At 36.5% G+C, this 24,948-nt stretch overlaps 1 protein-coding gene across 2 annotated transcripts in view; it reads right to left on the bottom strand.

The window, feature by feature from the left end:
- LOC145484942 (HEAT repeat-containing protein 5B-like) overlaps positions 1-24,948 on the bottom strand; it is a 74,696-nt gene that overhangs the window by 38,651 nt on the left and 11,097 nt on the right. For both annotated transcript variants that reach the window (XM_081463560.1, XM_081463561.1), the window contains exons 3-16: positions 24,894-24,942; positions 23,280-23,339; positions 22,375-22,524; positions 20,244-20,573; positions 17,304-17,966; positions 16,325-16,436; positions 14,690-14,842; positions 6,449-6,548; positions 5,310-5,419; positions 3,829-3,992; positions 2,523-2,597; positions 1,840-2,046; positions 1,079-1,147; positions 161-442 (exon numbers count right to left, since the gene is read on the bottom strand). In XM_081463560.1, coding sequence (XP_081319686.1) covers positions 161-442; positions 1,079-1,147; positions 1,840-2,046; positions 2,523-2,597; positions 3,829-3,992; positions 5,310-5,419; positions 6,449-6,548; positions 14,690-14,842; positions 16,325-16,436; positions 17,304-17,966; positions 20,244-20,573; positions 22,375-22,524; positions 23,280-23,339; positions 24,894-24,942 — 2,524 coding nt within the window. The remainder of the gene's footprint in view (positions 1-160; positions 443-1,078; positions 1,148-1,839; positions 2,047-2,522; positions 2,598-3,828; positions 3,993-5,309; positions 5,420-6,448; positions 6,549-14,689; positions 14,843-16,324; positions 16,437-17,303; positions 17,967-20,243; positions 20,574-22,374; positions 22,525-23,279; positions 23,340-24,893; positions 24,943-24,948) is intronic.

Here is a 24,948-nt window from a genome sequence, read left to right as displayed (position 1 = left end):
CCACAATGTAAAATCAATATGAAACAGATAATGTTTTGGGCAGCGGAAGCCAAAACCATGTGTTTTTATTTTTGTGTGGATTTCAGCACTTTACAATGCAACATCTAATTTACTATTTACACTTACATGTACAGCCACCAAATGTTGTTGTGTAACACACCTGTACTAACGAGGAGGAATTGTCCTTGGCTAAGGCAAGAAGTATACTGACACTACTGTTCAAGTGATGCCCTGATGCCATCCCACCCACATAACGATGAATACAACCTAGAGCTACAGAGTAGCCAGTCCTAGACAAAGCATCCCTTGCTGCTTTCAGCTGATCAAAGATCTTCTGAGTAATATTTGATGTCAAAACAGGGCTTCCTACAGCCTGTGCAATACGTCCTAAAGCTTCACCCGCAGCACACCGAACAATGGGGTCAGGATTTGTTACAGCATCCTTAAAAAAAGAGATACAAATTAAACTTTTTATTATTATTTAAACACATTTGTCATTATTTTCCCAAAAAGCACCTAGGCTTAACAAGGGGAATTACAATATTGCAATTTTTACTTCAATTAAGGCTCACACACAAACAACACACAAAAATTGCCCTAAAAACTAGTTAAGCTTACATATCTAGAAATACATTATTTTAACATTCAAACAGTGGCCACCAAAAAGCAATTAGCATTAATTATTGTTGCTAACCTTAACGATGTAAAAGGCATATTCACTTCAAAACAATCTAATCTTAATGTCGAGGAAAAGGTTGTTGTTATTCATCGTGGTAGATGCAATAATAAAGTGTATTATCATTTGTCTCACGATTTAGTCACTTGAGATGTAGATGGATGTTAGTTCAGCGACAATGGAACAATAGGAGGATCGAAATGCACCAATCACAGCCGATCTTTGTGATATAAATGATACCGTGCAATTAGTCGACCTCACCTGAAGAAGACTAGCAGTAAGCAGTCGAAACGTCGCGATCTACATCTCAAGTGACTACATCGTGAGACAAACAATAATACACTTTATTAATCTAATCTTAGAAGAAATGTTCAGTTTAAACAGCGTAGGACCCTGACTCACCATAACTAAATTAACAGCAGTGTTCCTAACATCCTCATCACCAACACCAGTTTTTGACTCTGCAATACCCTGATAAACAACACATATAACAATCACCAGAACTCATGAAACAAGGGCACATATTGTGCATCGTTTTAGTCCAGTATACCTGAACTAGGTATTGACAAATGGCTAGTTATGGTTAGCTATATGTCATGATAGGCTACTGCAACATGTTGGCTATTTGGAAATCATTTAATTTGGAGGAGCACAAAACAAATTCTTAATGTGAAAAGAAACAGTATCAGAATGAAGGCTTTCTTATACTCCAAAAATGTGAGTATTTGGTTGATTGAGGGGACATTTTGAAGGTAGAGCTTATACTGCGCTGTTTATACTTCAAAACATTGTCCATGCATTCAGCTTAACTAACAAACTGAATTGATCTCTGCTCTTATTTCTCTGTCCTTAATATAATGCTTTTTTCCTCCAAGCTAAACTGAGTTAAGTTTCATTAAAGAAAATAATCAATACTTACTACTAGCATAGTTTCAGTAATGATTGCAAACACCTCAGTTTTACATAAATACAGTAATCTATGTAAACTTTTTGACTTCAAATCAACACATTTGTTAATTCATAAAGTACAAATCTCTAAAAACAGAAATTAGACCAGCTAATGTCTCCAACAAACATTCCTTTTGTACAGATGATCATGGTGGAGAACTGCTGCTGAGATTTGATTTCTGCTCCACAGAGATACCAACACAGACATAACTTACCTTCAGAGAGAAAAGAAAGGCTGTCAATATGTTTGTTTGTATAGCTTGTTGTCTTGAAGACTTTGCCTGCCGTATGCACTCAGCAAAATGAGCTAATAACTGGCTGCGATGTTTTTGAGCCACAAATGGAAACACAGTTCCAAACAATTTAATAGATTCATCAATAACAGCCACTCCTAATGGCAATGGACCAGGAACATCTTCTCCCTAAAATAGACAAACAACTCTTGGTAGAGAAATAGGTTCTGTTTTTAAATTATTAAATCCATTGGTCAGTGTGCTGAATCTGAATCAAGAACGACTGCATTAAACATGTTGTGTCTACCCAATCTCAGTGCCTTCACAGATATTAATAGGCAAGACAACAAGGTTTATGGACAGATTCTTACAAACATAATACGACCACTTTTAATAATGTTAGACATTCTGTGGTTGTGACTCTTTTGCTGCACATCTAAGTGGTAACACTAGTAAGGGTTTTAAGAAATTGTCTTAATTAACTGTGAATTTTGCATTAAAATCGAAAACACTTGTCCAGGGGAATTATGGTTGCCCGTAGTATCAGACCTTGTGTGACTCCAACGTATTTCCCTTAAGTACCGCTTTAAGTACAACAATAACCACTGTGACTTGTTCTCAATTGGAGATATAGTTACATTAGATGCTGAAAAAACATCTCCTACCTCAGGACATTGTTCAAATATACACGATGGATCATGCTCAAGAGATCCTGAACCTGATGCACTGTTGGTTTGCAGCTGAAAAGAAAACAGGCTGCTTTTATTTTAAATAATTATCTGTCAACCTAGTTTCAAAGGTTTCACAACAAGCTAACTAAATAAATAGCTTAAAAACATTGCGTGGCTTACAATATCCAATCACTTTATTTTATTATTTCTGGTGGAGAGTTACTTTATGAAGTATGTGTACATGTCCTACAATAACTAGAAAAGTAGACATTTACAATTTTACACCTGCAATAATGAAACAAGGCTTCCCACACTTTTCAAGAAAGTATTCAAGAAAGTATTTCCAACCAATAACGTTTCATTCAAAGACTTGCACAGTCAAGGACCCGATGACCCTAAGAAGCCACCTTAAGTTGTCATGGCAATGAGAAGACAAGCTTGAAGAGATGTAAGTGATGAACATTCAATTCTATTTTGGTTCTTTTGCAATCAATTTTTGCTTGAAAACTGTCAATTGGCACCCGTGTTATCATCTTTTTATAGCCTCACATCATGCCATGTGAAATTTTGTTCGTAAACTCCATGTGCTGAGTATCATTACAGTAAACAATCCTGAACCTCCTAAGCCTGTGTTACCTTGTCAGTTGTGAGTCACTTCTCCAATGAAAACTGAGATTTGAGGGCTTTTATAAAACTGCATTATCTTATTTTTTTTTAGTTTTTATTATCATTTTAATGTTTCAGAGTTGGCGTGATGTCCTCTGGATGTTGCCAATGAAATAATATTTAGATTTAGATTTAGATTTTAAACCCTGTGCGACAAAACACCAATCTCAACCAGTACTATATATGGAATTTCTGCCCCCTCACCCCCTACCCCCACCCCCCTGCCAAATGAGAGAAACTGATTCATGAATTTATCTCTGCAGTTTAACATTGTCACAAACTACAAGTCATGTTGAATCAAAGATTCAGTTTGCAGTGTTTTTAATGGGGTCTACATATAGTTATTATCATTCAATGTACTGTTCCAGGAAATATCCACAACCCTCCCATGGGAGATTTTTTGGTTTGAACCTCCCCCATCCCTCAGGAAATTCCAATTTTGGTTCACAATTTCCTTTTAAAAAGTTTTCGTTTTCAAGATCAGCCTCACCTGTAGAATTTCCAAAAACCCTCCTTAGGGTGAGTATGGATATTTTCTGGAATCACTCAATGTACCTTTTCAGTCAGCCAATTTCTACTTGACATTGTGATATATACTTACTACTGATCAGGTCTGTAACAAATTTCTACAAACCTGCTCCTCAACAAATTTGTGGTCTGTTTCCTGAAGCCAGGAACCAAGAAGGATAGAATCATCTTTATGACAGACAGTTCGCAGCAAAGATGTAGTTGTCATAGCTGGGTTTTCTGCCAAAGTGAACTCTGCAACCAGCACACGTAATAGGGAATGAAAGCTTCCTACAGTGGAAAACAACGTAATAAATTAATGTACATGGCTATCTACTCTAGAGTAAACACCTTAAGGAGGCTGGCAACAGTTTTCCAGCACCTTTTCCGACAGTTATACTTTAAAGGATGAATATCACCACTGATGCTACAATAATGGTATCACACAAATGCCCAATCATTGGTAAACAAGTTGCGGTCATCCTTTTCTTACAACAGATTACCACAACAACAATACAGCCTGTTAAGACACCCTTAAATTTAGCTTTTAGCTATGGATGGGAGATTCACTCAATCTTTCCAACAACAAGAACAAGGTTTATTTGAACTGTAAAATTAGCTTAATTACTAATTAAACAAAAAGTATATTAAAAATACATACAGTTGCTGGTCACCCAAATAACTAAAGAGCTAAACTAGTTTCCTTCATTCCTTTGCTCCTTCCTTCACTCCTTCACTTCCTTTTAGACTTTTTGCAAATCCACTGACCAATGCTTAAGGTTTTCAAAGTCGTAGCCAAGTTCAAGATATTATATTCAACACAGAGGTGAAACAATAAATTTTCCTCACCAAGTGAGTAGTTTAAATTAAAAGTACGTACTCTGGATAGTAAGAAAGGGCCAAGGTAACAGAGAAATGGAATCAAAGTGCTCTGGGAGCAATTTTGTGAATTGAAGAGGTGAATAAAATTAGTTGATTATTTGTTTAATGCATGTTTAGGCTTGTTGGATCATCTGGGAAGTTATTTTTTATTTGCTTTTTGAGATCATCTAAAGTATCCCCAAGTATAATGTCAACAGCCTTGGTCTTATCTTTATTATTTTTAGAGAGGGTGTAAGGGCATTGTTGTGAGTATCTACTGATGCATTTGTAGTAAATGAATGTGTTATGTTCATTAGATAATTATCTTCCTCTGGTCAGCCTCCTAGCTCATAAGAATGCCTGCGTAGGAGACCAGTGCTGTAATGCCCCAGTTAAAAAGCAGTGAGATCATTCTGGTTCCAAGGGTCAGGTCTAATATTATACATTTCTTGCTCTACCCAAGCTCTTAAACTGACTTGTAGTGTCAGCAGCAATACATCATGTAGTTACTTAATCAAAGTAACATGTCAGTTCACTCACTGAAATGGTTACATGATGCAACATGAGACAATGACGATATGTGCATTATACATTTATCATGATTCAATCACATGGAGAGAAATTAAAATCTAACTGAATTTTATCACCAAAGGCATCTATAATTGGGGCTCAAGTAATCTTTGAGTTAAACTTACATCAAAATTATAAGATAATATCTATGTAACTGTGTATATTAAGCACTTTTACCTTCATACACCTTTGGCGGGAGAAGACTAAGAACCGAGTACAATCTTAACCTCATAATAGCTGCACTGGCTTTCAAGTGATTCCCATGTTGCTTGATGATCTGAGGCATACTGAACAAAATAAAAATAACATAAATGAAGAGGCATAGTATGTATTTTTATTTCCCACCTAACTAAAGGTGATTTATGAATGATGAGCAGTTTGGACTTCTGTTACAGAACTTAACAGATCACAACAGCCTAAAGAGGCAACTCACTCAAATGCACATTATTCTGGTTTCTTCAGACTCTCTGTGGACCAGGATTATTAGCTTCTTCTTTGTATGAAAAGCTTAATCAGATTGCTAGACCTAGACAGTCAGCCAGTGTCCATTTACAGGGTTAGAAACTAAATTTTGACAGCACTCACCATTTGGGCATGTGACTCTCAAAATCCACTCACCCAGTGTAATTTTCACTTGCCTAGAAAGATGCCTCCCAAAAAAAATTTCCATAATGATTCACAAATCATGCGTTTTTCATTATCAATCACAAAGGCCCAGCTTTAGTGTTAGTTTCGTGTTGAGATTTCTTGTTCCTGTCCATTTAGGGGACACCCACGCCCAACCTTTTCAAAGTAGACTGGCCACATAAAAATAGTTTCAATGGCATGTCAATCTCTTTTTCCCCCACCCTCTTATCTTCTTTATTGTTTTCTTCTACTTTGTTTTGTTTCATCCCTTGGCATGATTTCTGAGCCCTTAGGAGTCAAAATATGAAGTTCTGTAGCTCACTTGGTGCAAAAGAAGTGACTTATTATTAACCCTGTTTTCATACATCCACTCAAATGTACATTGTAGCATAATTTAATATGCAATTTGTCAATGGGGTAATTGAAAAAAATATATCTAAAAAAGTAATTCCTTGGTGAAGAGTTTTCTCATGGGGTGGAAATACATGTTTAATCCCCCACTCTCAAAATTGCATTTTAAAGAGACATGATCTATTGGATTAAGTTAAAATGGTTAATTAAGTTAAAATTACTTTAAGGCACTAACATAAAATAGAAACACCCCATGGTCATGTCTTGTCAAAAAATATTCTACTACTGTATGGTATAGCTATATTTACTCTAATACTGGTATTAATATCAATTCTTACCTTGGAAGCATCGCTAGACATGCATCTGTAGTAACCAGGAGGCGACGAGTGAGGTCATCATTGAGAAGAGCAGAACAATTTGCACAAAAACTTGCCATTGCTAAAGTCAACCAATAACAGTAAAAAATTAACAAAGTTTATAGAATATTTATCTACACTGAACTGATTTTAGTAAAGTTATGTGTAAAAAGAAGGCTCTTCAAACACACCAAATCACAGTCTAGCAAATTCCCCATCTCTCAAAAATTTAAGAACAACACTAAGTTATTAGCTGAATACATGACACAAATAACTTTTTTTTCTTCTATTCCCAAGGCAAAGCACTTTGTTCAATTAAATCAGTATGTGGAACATGCAAAATGATACATTATAAGGTAATATATAGATTTAGGCCAGCCTAAAAGCATAGCTCCTGGGGCGGGTTGTTCAGAGCCCGATTAAGCTAACCCAGGAAAAGGTAGAATTTTGATTTGAGTTTTGTAACTTTGCGGTGAGGTTTCCTGTATATTGTTTGGCCTTCTGTTTTGAGTTTTAATAATCACCATATACACAAAACAAAGCAGCAAAAAAACATTTGTATAGAAGAAAAAGTTACAATTCAGTCAACTTTTAATCCAAGGTTAGCATCAACTGGCAAACAATCCGACCAAGTTTTCAACAAGTTAACCTGACATGAGCCCGCAATCCAGTTGAAAACCAGCATTTGGTCAGCAGTCAAATTAAAAAAACATGTGACCTCGATGAGCTGTAAACTTGAGCCTGTGATATGGTCATCTGATACTGGTCAGCAGATACCTTGCTTTGACAGGTGGCAATTGATCATAACATGGATGTCCAATATCAAAGAAGTACACAATAAACCAAGGCTGCATGTCTCTGTCAACCTATTATTTGGAGTATGACCGCCTTGTTGCACGACTCCGTCGCCGTCACTGTCGCCATCATGCGTACACGCCGTTGAGCAATACCACTAGCCATGATAACCATGAAAAAATCAACTCATCGGTTTCCTTTTCTTTCCTATATGAGTATGGGGCTCCACTTGGCGGGCCTTTGGGCCGCCAGAGCTTCGCCATGATATGGTTAATCCTTCAGTTGTATATCTGGTGCTCTGAAGTTTTTAACAACTGCAATAGTTAAGGTATTGGTACCTATTGTCAGACACTTGAGTTTTCTAACATATTTCTGCCCAATATGAAGCACTCTTATTTCGATTTTTCTCCCAGTTAAAGTTTAGGATATTGATTGGCTACTAGAACTGTTTGATTTCAATTTCATGGCTTCTTTCAACAGAAAATTTGCATAATGTAAGTTAGCTTAAAAGACCAATAATTATTGTTGCACATCAAACCAATTCTCAGATGCCTAAACATTTGTCTAGTGAGTGGCTTATTTATGCCAAAAATAACAGCCAAAAAATGCTCACTAGCTCATCTGACAAAGTGGTACTGTAAGTGGTTACTTGTTAGTTTAGGGAAATGTTTTTACTGTAAGCATTCCATTTTAAGGCTTAAAAAGTCCAAAACAGCCTTGTTTACTCGAGTTTGTATGGGATTTTGGCAGCTGTCCGACTTCCGGTTTTTGTGGCCTAGTTAAGGTTACCGTATACCTTCAGATAGGCAATTTTCTTCCAATTTAGATTTTTGGGTCAAAGTAATGGTGAAAGATAAATCTCTAATCTTTGAAAAAAAAAATTGAGAAAGACTAAATATTGGCGGAGAAATGGAGGTTTTACATTTTCATCAGAAGTAAAAGTTTCCCTCATAATTGACAGCCCAATGACATGTATACAATCAAACAAGAAGACGAATTGGCTACTCAGTTAATTCAGCATTGTTGTTCTGACTACCAAGCATTTTTCATATTACGTGTAATTCTGTTAATCATAAGTAAACATGGACCACTGAAAACTCTGTGGACCAGCTCAAAAAAGTGAAAACAGTGAAGAACAAATAAAATACACAATGAGTGATTCAATGAGTGAAGAAGCGAAAGTTGGCCTCGCGGATGAAGCTATAGCCACCATATCAAGCAGGCAAAAAAACAAAAATTATTGAGTCAAGAGAAAAGACCTTGGAACTTGACAGCGATAACAGCAAAGTTGACAGAGACTTTCCTGATGAGTTCAATACAGACGAATTGTCAGATTCATTGAGACCTCTTGGAATATTATCATGGATGCATTATCCATTGCTCTGCTGCACTTACTTTTGTTTGTTTTCTTCACCCAGCCGCTAAAGCGTTGATATCCTTTTCCAACTTCCCCATTTTTCCAGACCAGTTCCATGAAAATCCAAGCTACAAAAAATTATCTCTCTGCCTTCAGCGCCTTGAGTGCATTGTGAAACACAAGGGCTTTTTGGAGATTCACACATAATGATAATGACAATGATAATGATAATGATAATAATAGATATTTATATAGTGCCTATCCAGATCTGTTCTAAGCACTTAACAAAAGTAAAAGAGCTAAAAAGAAAGTTCTAAGAGATAAAAATACAGAGAACAAAGATAAAAGATAAAACTAGTAGTAAGCAGAGATTACGAGAGTGCGTTTGCTTTAATACATATATACTGTAAATAAATGATTTCACTAGCTGACTTTCAACCTTTGTCTATTGCTAAAATCAACATTTTTCAGCAGCAAGTGAGGTTTTACAATCAGATATGCATAGTGTCAAAGTCCATGCTAGTAAAGAGGTCATGATTTGTTGATACGTTGCATGACACTGCCAGTTTCTGTGGACTCTCAAGTTTCATAGAATATTTAAATTATGTACATTATTCTAAGCTAGCATTTGCAATCGCGTGCTCATTTGGCGTGGTCGTTCATCGTAAACAAACTCCGTGCGACTAATTCGAGTATTTCCCCTGATGAATAAAGTAGTCTTATGGATCTTGCCTTCAGAGTACTTTTCCACCGATTCCAAACAATAAAATTTCGACCGGATAAAGACTGAGCTATCTGTCGCAACTGGAACTAATCAACAAATGAAATCAAAATGTAGCTGTTCCCACGGTTATCAGCCCAAAGCCAAGTCGTGTTAATAAACAATGACAATTCCCTCAGATTTCGATAAATGCTACCGTCAAAGCATTTAAATTTGCCAAAATCTAATGTTGAGAGCACATAATAGCGAAGCGTACAGCGACTGAATGGAAAGAAGTCAAAGATCCATCGGAAAGACGAGCTCACATGGCCTGCTCACATACTCACATGTTCGCCACATGTCTCATCACATGTCTTAGCATTAAACGGTACCAGTTTACTGGCCGTGACATGCCCCTGCAAAAATCAAGCGGGGTGGCCATTTTGGTGTCCTTACAGGAATGTGGTTTTTTCGGCCTATAACTGTGCACAGGGAGACCAACACTGAAAAGCCACAGGTAAAATTAGGTTTGCGTTCCACTTCGTCGAACGCAATAAATTAAAAATTCTTTCTAGCTAAAATAATAGCGGAGCTCTGGCGGCCCAAAGGGCTGCCAAGCAGAGCCCCATACCCATATAGGGAAGAAAAGGAAACCCATGAAGGATTTTGCTCATGGTTATCATGGCTAGCGGTATTGCTCGTGGGCGCGTACGCATGACGGCGACGACAATGGAGTCGCGCAAGATGGCGGCCATACTCCAGCTAATAGGTTGACAGAGACATGCACCCTCGATTTGTAGCGGAAGAATGCCATTTTTCTTGGCGGGATTTCTAAAGAAAAACAATAGCCAAGGTTGATCTAATGTTTTTAAGATAGGGTTGCACTGAAGCAAAAAACAGAAAGCAAGAATTAACAGGCAAAGAAGTAGCGAAGAAGATCGCGAAAAAGAGTGGGCCAGTGCTGGGAAAGGAGGTGAAACAGTACTCAACAATGCCGTGAATTATAGTGAGTCAAGGGGATAGAGAAAGGAGGTGAAATAACACCGAATAATGCCTTGAACCAAAGCTAACGAGGGCTATAAAAAGGAGGCGAAAGTTCCCGGCAAATTGACTCAGAAGACTGCAGAACTCCCCAAGTTTAAAATTCCCACGAAGTGATGGTGTGCAGCCGTGCCCAATGGATAGCTTTATCCAGCTTTTGAACCACCGGGCCAGAAGTATAGCTAAGGGTTGTTCAGAACTAGTCAATAATTTTTTAGCAATTACAGTTTGTGGCTGAAGTAAAGCCAAGAAAATAAATAACCACAAAATAATTTTTGCTCATATTTATTTATTAGACATTGCTGAAGTGAATTATTTCTATCATCATTCATAATATCTGGATTCCGGATTCTGGTTTCAGGTTCTGGATTCCGGATTCCAGATTCTGGATTCTGGATTTCGGTTTCCGGATTCAGTGTTTTAGGGTTGCCCTAGATGATGTACGTGCATGTTAATGTTGAATAATCTGAAATTTCAGAGAGTTTAAAAATATCATATCATATATGTGATGGTTCTGAGGTGGAGGGCTGTTACATGTACATGTAAATGTGTCATGCACAATTTTTCACTTGTTATAATTCAGGTGCCAATAGTTTCTGTATCTGTTGGTGTGCAACAATCTACACCAATATTTCAACCTAATAATGTACAGTGTATATTAATTAACCAAATTATGCTGTTTTTGGTTGACCAGTGCTACTACATAGTAATATGATTTTGAAGTGCATGAATTTACAAACATGCCCAGTGTCAACTTGTCAAATATATCAACTGGCCAGACAGTCTAGATTACAAAATTTTCCGAAAGGTAAGATGCTTCTTAAACATTGTTTTGTAATTAAAGATTTCTCAGACATTGTTTTCGTCAAGAGAAGATTCATACCCCACATGGAGGTTTTTTCTCTATTAGAGCTCTCTCTTCCTGATACTTTAGTTTGGAATTTCCTAAGACTGGCCATGAATGGGTGTTGGGTGTGAATATCTTCTGGAACAGCACATTCAGTAAGCAAGAACATCAGTATTTATCTTGACAAACTCTGATTTCTTTTGGAAGCTGAACTCATATACAGTTGTACAGTTATATGTACAACCAAACAGCCTGGATGGCCCTTTGCTTGGGGCTGTGTACATTGTTGTAACTTACAGTGTTCCAGTTTCTTGTTTGAAGCAAATTGCATTTGCTCTCAAAAGCAAGTCGCCAAGTTCATAACAGTTATATAAGTTTGCTTTGCATCTCAGGGCAGAGCCTGCCACAGTGAAAGTTGGAGTACCAACCGGAGCATTTGATTCACTACTGACTCTCCATAAACAATTAACAATGGAGTACACTGTATATTAAAGAAAGGAATTACATGCCTGTTCCTGTCAGTCAATATATGAACAGTTTACACATGGGCAGCCTGTATGAAAATATCAAAGATTTTCAAAGCAACCATGGCCTGGTGAGATATTTCTGAGGAAATATAAATTTAAGGTCCTTATGATTGCTTGTAGGCATTGATTTTTATTGTAAACAATATCTTACTGAGTGTATTCTTCTTGTGTATTAATTGTTCTAGAACACAGAGATCACTGTTATGACAGAAATATTAATTTGTGTAAAGTTCTATAAACAAATGCACCTGGGAACAAATAAAATTATCATGAATGCAGATTCTAAGAGATCCCCAATATTAACAGCACATACACTGCACATACATGTAAAAGAGTCCAATAATTCATTACTTAAGATTGTAATGCTTTGTTTGGTTTCCCTGTATTTACAGATAACTTGATGGGATTATAAATTCTGCACCAAGTTCACTGAATAAACTGACTTGGAGGTTCAGTTCTGCAACCCATCCTGTGTGTAGTAATATCATAGCTGCAACATTGTGACAGATACACTGTATTACATTATTAAGAAACACATATTAAAGTGCCTGTTAAATTAATCGGTTTGTCTTAGAGATAATTTACTCATGGTTTATTTAAATAATTGGCTTTTTGGCTTTAAAATGATATTTATTGAGCTTTTAAATCAATTTTGTAATAATCTTCACTGGACATGGCATAAATTGATATTTTGCCAACATGAAATGGAGAACGGGGTCTTAAGCAAAGTTGCAGGATTAGCATTTTTATAGAAAGAAAGGGTTGAGAAATTTGTGACATTCTACAGACAGCCTTGCTATTTGCAACGTCCAATAAGGTTAATTTGTTCCATACTGTTGTACAAATAGTGTTCTCTAATTTATAAATTATTTCAATCTGTTGTTTAAATGATTGCCTTATAACCCCATGTCTGGCTTTGGTGCATGTAGGATATTGATGTATTGTTTATCCATTTTGCTGTAAATTATCTTAATCGATGTGTCAATCAAAACATAATCTTGGATATGCTGGGCTCTTCTGCCAAATGTACCTATGCCTGATAACCTTTGAGTGCATTTGGTTGTGTAGTGCAGACAAAATACATGTACATGATATAACTTACTCTTAGCTTACTTATAATTCTTGGTATAATTTAATCACAGCAAAATTAATTAATGGAACCCAATAACAGCTCCTGTAGTCCACAATCTCAGTCGAGAAAAAAAACAAATCACATTGAAATTGAGTAATAAAATTAGTATTAAAAACCTATGCAAGTATTCATGATCAGCAAAAAAATATCATAATTACCATTCATGCCAGAGTGATTTTGCTTATTGCAAACCTTTCCAGCAGGAGGAGACTCCATACAATAGTGAACATGGCTAAATGTATCTTTGGGGACAAGTTAGAAAACAAAACTTTCCAACTTTTCACCTATGTATACTGTTTTGGTATTTTTGCAAGATTTCATTTGGTAGAGATTTAGAGACTGAGTATATTGTAGCCACTGCATTTCAATCAGTCCCCATAACAAAAAAATGTGTAAACTTCTTGTGTGTAGGAATCCCCATGTTAACTAAGGAAGAATATAATGATTAATAACAATGCCTTGTCTTTCTTAATAAGGTAGGAAAGAACAAGAAATGCCACCAAAAAGCACAGAAGACAGTTCTGTTATGTGATCAAGATTTTTGGTGGCTTCCCAGAAATCCTTGAAATCATGGCTCTATATTTCATAATCACACCATCTTACACCCCGATCTGCTGATGTAATCCTAGTTCCGGCTGAAACTATTAAATCATTCGCAACTTACCTCACATACCGGGTACATGTTGGATTATTTTCATTAGTAACAATATTCCGAAAAATAACTGAGAAGCTCCACTTTTAGGCTGGCCTAAATCTATATATTAATAGGTTAACAGTAGTAAACTTTCCAAGTGCTTATTTGCACAGTTATCTGAGAACCCAGTTGAAGGTGTTTGTGGGCGGAGTTGTTTGTGAAGCAAGAGATTTTGCTTAGCACTGTTTTCTCCAATAAATTTTTTTGCTTGAAGGAAAACTTAAAAGAGTTATAACTCAAGGGAATTTGTTTGATTGCCCTCAAATTTGGACAGTAGCTAGTTTAACATATAAACAACAAACAAGTGTCTGCAAATTCTCTATTTTGAAATATTATTTCTCAGAGAGCAATTTTTGTATCGTCACTCCACATTTTTAAAATCCTATTTTGAAGATGCTCTGTAACTTTTTACTGCAACTGAATATGGCAAAACACAGAAACATGTTTTTAGCATTTAGTACCTGAAACCGAGGAAAAAACTAAATAGGTGAAAACAAATTCACTTTGACCTGTAGCTTTCAAAAGGTGATTCAGGCATTCACATTTAGTGGTCATGGAAAACTAGACAAATAATTTTATATCAAACGTCTTGGTATAGTTTGATAGCCAGCTCTATAAGCTTTAATTTGATATAGGGGTTTAGGTATCTACAGTTTAAACTTGACGCTCTACATTGCTTAGACATGAGACACCTCTGAATGTAGACAGTAACCTTTAAGCAATTTACAGCACTTAACAGTCAAAACATAAGCTCAGAAGGCTCATGAGATACAACAATGGTGACTGGTTTTCAGATCATTGAAGATCAAAGGTTTCACTCTCAAGTTTGAGTCGTTTTTTCAAGATTTTCAGTGCAGTAATAGTTTTCTCGTGTACACTTTCAAAGTCACCATTTTCTTCATAAAATACAAATAGCGAGCTCTTACCTTAGGAAACCATAAACAGATCTGGATAAAAAATTGATCGCTAGACTAGAGACAAGAGCTGCTATCGAAGGAATAGGCTGGACTTGGCTTGATGAGGTTTTCTTCCAAACTTTGGAGTTTTTTCCTCAGCTGTCTGAGAATAGCTATTGTCTGACAATAGGTACTAATACCTTATATGTATTCATAAGATATACAACTACTTACAGCACAAAGCTCCAGCACGGCATTCCAGTGTCACATGCCAAGTGTATGCATCACCTCTGCTCTTCTCCTGTTCAAACTCCTTCACTGTTTTAGGAAATGCATTTGTCCACAAGGCAAGCATCTGTGGCAAATGATGTCTGACAACTGATGGTCCTGCCAGAGTGAATAAAAGCACAATGCTTCAAGGTAAGTACAGTACCTAAAACGTATAATAAAGATGACATCTTTCCACTCCCATTCTAAGAGAATATCTTTGGCTTTTTTGGTCTTCCTCTACAGCAGGGGTATAAAATTATATTGCACGTGTCACTCAACTATAACATTAATTCTGGGCTGACTGAGACATGTCAAAGTACTTCAAAGTTTAATCAGAGCATTTGAAAAATTGCCATTTAAAGGTCTGGATGAGGCCCCTACTTTAGAGAGAAACAATCTTAAAGTTTTTAATTATTACAATTTTATTTCCTTTTTGATTAACTCTCCAAGCTGAAAACAATGAAAATTTGGCTGAAAACTCAAAAATGAAACAAGAATAGTAAACAAACTACTCTCACCTCATTAAGTCTTGTTTTTTGCATTAAATGAAATTTTCAATGAAATGAGTCTTAGCCGCTTGACAACTTGGTGATTTCTAAGACAGGAACGATTGTTTTAAGTGCAAAATGCACTATTGCGATGGTGACTGGGCTTTCGTCCATGATGGTATTCACCAGGTTCGCATCGATATCATTTGCATCACTTGCAGTTCAAGAAAAAAGAATTAAGTCCAAACCATTTATGTTTGCACAAATTTTTTCAGTTTGTGAATGGAAGTCAAATTAAGTAGTGCTATTCATGGAGTAATATGTGTACTGTCTTCTCGTTGAAACATTTCTTGGAATCAATACTGAGACACTCACTTGAAGTGGTTTTCTCTGTCAAAACCAAAGAAATTATGGACGGCTAGTTATGAATGAGAACACTGCTGAGTTTTGAAATTAGTTTTTGTTGCAGGTAAAAACTTTGATAAAAGTAGGCTTGATATCACATTTCCTAAGGTAAAACAAATTCTTAAATTGTTCTCTTTTTTTGCTGTCCATCATAACCAAACAAGCTTATGGGATTATCTTATCATAACTGTTAAGAAGAGTCCACTGAGTGCTGCCACATCCAGGGGGCTTTTAATTCACAAAAAATAACTCTTGCATGCATTGCGTACCTATGTTTTTGTTTTTGCATTATTATGTAAAAAAATAGAAAACAATTCCTCCATGTTTCTATCAAGTTAAAGAAACAATCAAGGCATGAAAGTTTGGGAGGACTCAAAAAAGCTGTGGAAACACTCACTTATGGCTCATGTTCCCACAGCATTTTTCATTCTCGCAAGCTTCCTCTCATATTCCTCTCACATATTCCTCCTATATTTCTATAATGATAGAAATACAGAAATGTCTTCGGTCTTGTAAATAATGTGTTATAGATGTGATATGAACAACAACAACAACAACAACAACAATCCCCTATTTAATTAAACAGAAATATTTTGTTTAAAGCTGCGGGTTTGCTTGTGGGGTTGTGTGTCTAGCCTAAAGTTTAAGAAAACATAATATGTACAGTGAATGATGATTTACTGCAACACTTTCATCATACACTTACCTAATGTCATTAAGGCTCCTAACAGGATCCAGCCAGCTTTAGCTTTGTGTAAAGCAAGCCTGGGATTCTGAGTAGCTGTCTTCAGGAGTTCATCTGCCACATTAAACACAGCCTTGAAAATGAACACAACTGTGTGAATCAATGAAAGGGAACACCACAGGACTAAATATTTGAACCCATGTCATTAAATCATAAAACTTGTTCAAGCAATCCATCTTGGAAAGCAAAGCTCTAAATAGTCAGGATGCCCGTGCATCAAAAATCTGAAATTGTTGGCTTCAACAAGAACTGCTCTTGGACTTTGTTGCCTGGATCGATCTGACTTCAAATCAGTTTGTTTGAACATCAGAAAGCACATTTTGGTTCTTTAAAACGTGCTGATGACTTATGGGTTTATCAAGGCTTTATGATACCTCTCAACCACCAGGCAGGCATGCAGGGCATTTTCCAAGAGCACTTAAGAGCTTCATATCTCTTTTCTGTTCGATAGTATTTCCTTTGGCACTCGCTCCAACTCACATGTCGTGTTTCACGTCACAATAACCGATGTAAGCAACCAGGTTCCCAGACTCCCACTTAATTTCCTATTTTCCTTTGGCTTACTAGAGGACAGCTAAGATTCTGACATAATTATTTGATTTTGACTTTGAACAATATAAACAGAAGCTACATTTTATGTATTGTATTTGGCATAGCATGCCATCATCTTTGCTTGAGAGAAAGCTATCTTGACTCAGGCAGATGTTCTTCCAAAAACATGCAAATGGGTGAAAAAAATCAAGGTCAGTGTTTAAAATATAATTTGTAGTTAATTTACCGAGATTTAGGCAAATCAGAGCCAGAGAAGAGAAAAAAGGCCTAAAATTCAACTTAGGGCAGATATATATTCTGCTCTTCAATTGTTTTCTTTAATTCTAATACAGGTAGAGGTAAGGTAATATTATTGTTAGAGTCATCTACAAATGATGAATGCAATCACCTTTCCTTTGGCATGTGGTATGCCAAGTGGACACTGATGAACTCCTCCAACAAGAGCAGCCAACGTATGAGCATATCCACCAACAGCTTCACCAGATGACTTGAGAGAACTGATGCGATTGATACACCTGTCAATCAGTGGTGTTGCTTGTGATGGAACAGCAACTGTGATACATTTGAGACACCAGGCGGCTAATAACTGAGCAGCAGGTGCTGGATGAAGCAGAACAGATAACACATGATCTAATAGATTCTCTTGAATGAGGGACATTGCTGTGGTACTAAGCCCTTGCACTAAACATCCCAGCTCTTGCAAAGCACATACAAGAACATGTTGTGTGCTAATCACATCATCCATGCTCTGAATAACACCAGCTGAGTTACTGCTGTCGGCTGCACTATGCACTGCATCAGTGACCATGTTCATCTGGTTAGTCAGCAAGCTGCACAGTTCTTTTGCAGCATCTAGCTGAGCTGGTTCACCAAGAAGCCTTCCCAACACAGCATGCAGAATAAATGAAATGCAACGCCTGGAGTACACAGCATCAACATGAGTCTGAGTTGCCTTGGAGCTTGATAGAAGCTCAAGAACATGTTTCAAAATGAGGCTGATGTTTCTCTGCACCCAGACTCCACCCATCTCAGTAAAAAAGATCACATAAGCCTGCCAATCAAACAAAAGTATGTTAATGGCAAATGTAAAATCCCACCATTAAGTACAGTGTATAATATCAAAAACACTGTACAGAATACATGTATTGCAACTAGCAGTTTTAAATAATTTGTTTCCATTCCAAGTATTATTCTTGTACAGTTTTTTCCTTTGGCATAGAAGAATGAATTTTCCCTTGTTGTGGCTGTAGTGAATATTAATTACTTTTATTTTTTTGTAGATCTAGTGGCCTGATGGTCAGGATGCTGGACAAAGGTCAAGCAGCCTGAGTTTGAGTAATAGCCATTCAGTCTTAATCTTGGGCAAGACAGTTTATGATTGTTTCTGATGAATTTACTGCCAAGGGATAACCCTGTGATAGACTAGCATCCACCCAAGGGGAGTAGGAATACTTGTGGTCCCTTAATTCTACAGAAACCATGATCAGTGATATGGACTAGTTCACTCAGTGAAGACTTATCTTTGCTATTATTTTTATACTTTAAACAACATCTTTTCCACTCATCATTTACTTTACTGAGTAAACAAAGGAGGTATGTACATTGTAAGTCTGTTCCAATCCAAAAGATCACTGGCCCAGATGACTGAACATGTTCTGCAGCTTAACTCCAGCTTTTACCACATACATGGAATATTGCTACTAGCCTGAATGGGATTCTACACTGTAGTCCAAGACAAGTTACCCCTCAGCATTTTGTATGGTTGCCCAGACAGTTAATAATATCCAAAGTGAGAGTGAAGTGTTTTCCCTAGGAACAGATTACAGTGACTCTGGTTTGGGACGGTTCATTATTTATGGGGATGACCAGCTCAGGAAAAAAGTGACCATTTTTGTTCCGAAGCGAAAAGCTGCTAAATTCATGGAGATCCAAACAACCGGGTTCTGAAAAATAATATGTGCTTCTCTACGGAAACATAAGACCACTTCAAAGTAATGCTGATAAATGTACACATGCTGCAGTTACATGTACATGTACATGTACATGTATCACTGCTTCAGGCTTTTATTGCAAAGTGACGAGGCTTAGAACTGTACTTTTTGAATTCATGTAGTCAAGCTTATAAGGCTGACAAACATACTACCATTATATATTTTTATCTTGAAAAAATGTGAAGCCTATTTGTCTACCCTAAGCAGCATTATGTACACTGTGTACAAAAAGAAGCATATCTAGATACCTTTACACTTTGAACCTGAACTGGTAACTGCACAAAATGTTATGAGCTAGTAGCTTGCTTAGAACATGGATAATCTTCAAGGTAGCCTAAACGAGTTCCCAGATACTTTAGATGCCTGGGAGCAAACCAGAGTGATCAAATAACAAGGCAGTTTCACCTGTTTCTGTCAGGTGATTTTGTGAGTTTCACCCATTTTGGGGGTTTCGTTTCTTTGTTTCATGTTTCAGTATGTGCCTCAAAACAACATCCCAACTCTGAAATGATTTTTCACCATTGAAAAATGTTATGCCCGAACATACATGTTGAGCACAACAATGTGGAGAATACAAGAATGAAAAGGTACAATTTAACACTGTCAGTATTAAGTTATACTCATTACAAGTTATTTATCGTATTAGCAGAGAGGAAAAAATACAGTTAGCAACAATCACATTACACATGCTTGTTGGAAATGGCATATTGTTGGTAAAGTTGAGGCACTCCATAGTGAAACGATTTGTAACTATTGTTGTTGAGTTTTGCGTCAAACCAGGAATATTTATCAATTCCATTTACTTCTTTGACTTCTCTAGGTTCATGGATTATATCATTTGATCAGGAGTGTTATATAAAAGTGATCTCCAACAGGACATTTTGTACTTTTTGATAGCTGTTTCTGACCCAAATAATTTTTCGAAGATAATGTACTGTTGCATTGAAAGCCAAAATTGTAAAAATGGAAAACTGTTCATTTGCACAAGTCTACACAAGCTGCAATTATACATACATGTAAAACTACTTCATACTATTATTGTGTCAATTTTATGTCAGCTTTAATAATATTTCCATTGACCAGGCAGGCTTTGAAAAATTCTAGAACAAATCAAGATGGGCTTTGAAATTTTGATATGATTCTACGACGGGCATTAGGAAAAAAGAAAAATGTTGTTTCTGATTTTCTGACCCTGTCATCCCCATAAATAATGAACTGTCCCTCAGTACTGTAACCCACACTACTCAATACAGAATTCAGCAAGCTCACCAATATGCTAATGCACTTCCTGCAGTTACAAGCAAAGTCCTGACTGTAATTCATAATAAGTTATGCACCTGTGTAACTCCTACTCTCACTTCACGTGGAGCTATGCTCTTGAGCAGTTCTCCACCACTCCCCTTCAAGAATCCAATTCCTCCACGAAGAAATCCTCCTGACATGTAAGAAAAAACTTCTTCAAGACTGCAAGTCTTTTTATTCTTGCCAGCTGCCACTGTGGCTGAAGGAATCTGTTGTGTCATAGCCATTAATGTACCAATAAGCTGAGCAACACATACACGTACATCATAGTTTGAACTCTCCAAGGCTTTAAAGCATGTTGACATCACACCTTCCAGTTCAGAAGTATACAGGAAGTTGGCATGCTTCATCAACTCCAGAGCACACTAAAATGTATCAAAAACATATGTTAAGTAACACAGACACTGTCAGTGACAATATTTGAAGTGACCCTTCTAGGTTAGTTTTTGATGTTAATTAAGGCAAACTTTGTTTAAAAAAAAAAGTACATTGGCAAGCAAATGAAGAGCTAGCTAGGAGATTCCTTTGTTTTCTCATTAACTTTGACAATCTTAAAGATCAAAATAATATAGTAATCATAATAATAATAATAATAATAATAATAATAATGATGATGATGATGATAATGATGATAATGATAATAATAATAATAATAATAACAACAATAATAATAATAAATTTTATTGGGCTCATTAAAATTCTTCACTTAAACTTTACATGATTATCATTTACAGTACCAAACTATTTAAAATAACAATTGTATCAAAATCCTTAAAAAAGGAAGCAAAATGTAGTTTGCAGTAATGAATAAAATTGACAAAATCTGACAATTGGAATGACTTGTTTAAATAATAATAATAATAATAATAATAATAATAATTCAATGAATAATACATTCATATTTTACTCATATAATAATGATAATAATTACATTTCTATAGCACTAAAATTATAAAAATATTCTAAAGCACTTTACAAAATATTACGTCTAAACAAAAATAAAATTGCAGTTACATACAATGCCAACATACAACAAATGCAGACACAACAAGCAAACTAGCAGGTAATCATAAGACCTTAAGATGTTAACTTTACTAGCTTAATTCCACAAATAATCAACAAAAACTAATTTTGTGTTCTCAACAGCTGAATTTACTGTACAAGTTAAAGTTTTCATATATAACAGTGAGAACCCAGACAACATAATAGACACAAAAGTGAAACATGTAGATAATAATGCTTTCTGTTTGACTTGGAGATTGATCAGGACTGAAATACAACCTTTTGTTATGAAGACGTTTTCCATAAACACAGTTGCATGTGACATGAAATGATGATGATATTCATGTTGCATTACAGTGACATGGTTCTGTAATCTTAGCATTGACACACTTTTCTGGTGTACAATGTGTAAATGCTACTAAGCTCATTAATTCATAATTTCCTCTATAAGACGTGCCTGCAGCGAATCATGATGGCAGTTGTATTCATTATCTTAGACTGGATAAAGTGGAACCCTGCTAATACGGTCACCAACGTCAATGAAAATTTGGACGTATGAATGGGGTTGAGCCAAATTCATGACTGGTCTAAATTGTGTGACATCATACAAACACTGCACTGCCAAACAACTGTTCTTTAATAAGCATCCAGAATGCAGATATATAACTTTGAAAAATTGAAAAATCAATCATTACATGCAACATTACCCACTGTAACAATGAAAAGATGAGCATAACTGGTTTGAGTGGCCTATAAACAGGCTGAAATTACACACTGGTTGGGATTTCAGAATGTGGTCATTGGCCATATTAATTGGGTTGACACACTAACATGGTTTCCTTATAAGAAAATGTATGGGCATTTTGCCAGGACAAGAAAGACTGGTTGAAATAAAGAGGTGACCGTAAGGTGGGCTTCCACTGTATTTGTTTTGATGAATACAACCACCGTGACACCCTGTGGGCATGACTCATCTAGAGGGAATTGGCCATTGTCCTCCAAACCACAGATGGAAAGGAGAATTCAACATCTATCACTCTTATAATCAATAATTTACTCATTGACACTAAGTACACAACATCTACCATTTATTCATAGAAATGCACCTTCTTATGCAAAACAGGAACAAATAAAATCATTGTAACAAGCAACATTACACAATACCTTTGCGGCTGCACATCTAACAGACATACTTCTGTCTGTTAGAGCTCCACGGACAGCTTTATAGATATCCCTGTGTAATACTGCTCCATTACTTCCAAGGCCACGCAAAACCCGTTCCAGACTCAGCATGATTTCACAGCGTCCTTGAGACTACATGTAGACAAACAAATAAGCCATGTACACTCTTTTTTAATTAGAAGCTATTAGATATGAAAGCTGAAGCTGTGATTGAACAAAACATCAAGACTGCACTAAGAACTACCAAGGCTGAGATTGTTATAACTAGATTTTCCTTAAACCTCCTACTGTAACATCATTTTGAAATATTGAAGTATTTCCACTGCGATAGCCTGTATACATTTTTTCCCTAAGAAAGCAAATATCTAAAAAACTTAAAACACAAAAATTGTTTAACCTCAAGTAACATGTTAAGAACATTTTCAGACCCAAACCAAGAAAAAAAACTTACAACATTCAGTATCAGTTGAGCCTAGTATCAAAATATAAGCCATTCTTGTTATAATAAATATTTAGTAGCTAGATAAATGGCTCCAGAAGATTATTTGTGGATACTGCAGTTTTAACATTAAGGCCATGACGGAATGGTAAGCAACTACAATGGGCAACAAAAGTAGTTGATACACTTTTAGAATGTGACACTTTTCAATATTCAACCTCTTATTCTATTATATTTGTATCTAGCATTCATTCTATGATACCCCCAGCCCCCTAATTCAATATTGTATAGGTGCTGTGGTCTGTGCAGTTTAAGAAATAGAAAAACCAACATTGTTTGGGGGAAGGGGAGAAAATGTTTCCAAGACACTCGCAAATCAAATTTTACTGCCAAGTGTCTCAATGCTTTTGTCGCTCATTGTGCATATTGTGTCAAAACTACAAAGTACCTCTGCATTTTTCATGGCTTTGATCAGAGTTTGTACAGTCTCCTGATATGATCCACCAGCCTAGAAAAATAAATTACACAGTGATGTAAATATTACCACACCTTCTTACGACAACTTTGTTCAACAATATGTTTGAAAGGAGAGATGAATTTTTCACTCGTTTGCCTCACGATGGAGTCACTTTAAGATGTAGATCGCAACATTTTGACTGCTATACTGCTAGTCTTCATCAGGCAATGAGGTCAATTGTTGCGTGTCACTATTTGTAGCACCTTGGTTCGCTGCTATTGGTACATTTCGATCCTCATTACTACTCTGACTTCGTGGCGCTGTTCCCTCATAGGTCCGCATTCTAACTGACCGGCTGTTGTGCTTTCTGATTGTAGGCATCATTGCTTCAGGAATTTTGATTCCACTATCTCTGTTGATGTTATTTGGGTGAAGTCTTATATGGATAGCTTCCTTGACCATTTGTGTGTACCAGTGAGGGTCATGATCAATAAACTTGACTTTGTCCCGGATGGGTAAATGCCCCGTCTCGTTGGCATGTTCTGAGATTGTGGTGGCTTGAGTACGAGCAAGCCGTATGTCTTTGTTGCAAGGAATCAACAACAACACTGTCTTGTTTTGTTGGTTCAAGGGTGTCTTTAGGTCGCACTAAGTAGGACCTAAGAGTTGTGTCAGAGATCTCAACAATTGGTCAATTGTTGCGTGTCGCAACAATTGACCTCATCGCCTGATGAAGACTAACAGTTTAGCACTCGAAACGTGAAACATTAAAGTGACTCCATCGTGAGACAAACGAGTGAAAAGTTCAACTATCCTATCTTACCCCACGATTAATAATTTACACATCTTTAATACATTTGAACTTATCAAAGGCATCATGTAGACCAACTCATTAATGCAGCAGCCACACATGATGGCAGTTAATCAGTGATTTAATAGATCCCCTTTAAGCATACAAGAAAGTTCTTGGAAACAGTTTAGTAGTGGCAGGCAATTAGGTAGTAATCGTTTTATAATTATTGTTTCCTTTTCATTTCAAAGATGTCAAGAATGCTTTGACTTTTACCTTTTACTTGGGGAGCAAGGATGTTGTAGTAGTAAGACCCCTTGCCTCCCACCAGTGCGACCTGGGATTAAATCATGCTCTTAAGTGGGTTGAAGTTTATCGAAGGTTCTAACCTTGCTGTTCGGAGGGGATTTTCTCTGGGTTCTCCAGTTCTACTCCATTTACAGAAAGCAACACTCCACATTCTAAAATTTGATCTTGAAAGCCTTTCCATGCAATGTGCCACTCCCAAATCCCATTTAGTTATAATTATAATTTATCAAATTTACTTGTATGCCAAACAGTTTAATTTTCTAGTAAGTGCTTGTGAGGTTCAAAACACAAAGGATCAGTTTATATCTTTTGAGACTCTTGTTGTACCTGCCACCCCCTCCCCCCCTTAAAAAAATTCAAGACATATGCACTGGCCCATGGAATTTACCACTTGAGATATTTTCATATTTACATTTGCATTTGAAAAGGCTGCCCGCACTAGACTCAGTTGCAAGATAGTTCCAGTCCTATATTGAGAATACTAGTATGGCCTATTTTATTATTACCATTCTTCCCAGCCTGTCATAAATGACACCTATGCAAGTCACTGCAGTTCTACAA

This window comes from Orbicella franksi, chromosome 4 (assembly GCF_964199315.1).
Source record: "Orbicella franksi chromosome 4, jaOrbFran1.1, whole genome shotgun sequence".
NCBI lineage: Eukaryota > Metazoa > Cnidaria > Anthozoa > Scleractinia > Merulinidae > Orbicella > Orbicella franksi.
This window is presented reverse-complemented; position numbering and strand designations above follow the sequence as displayed.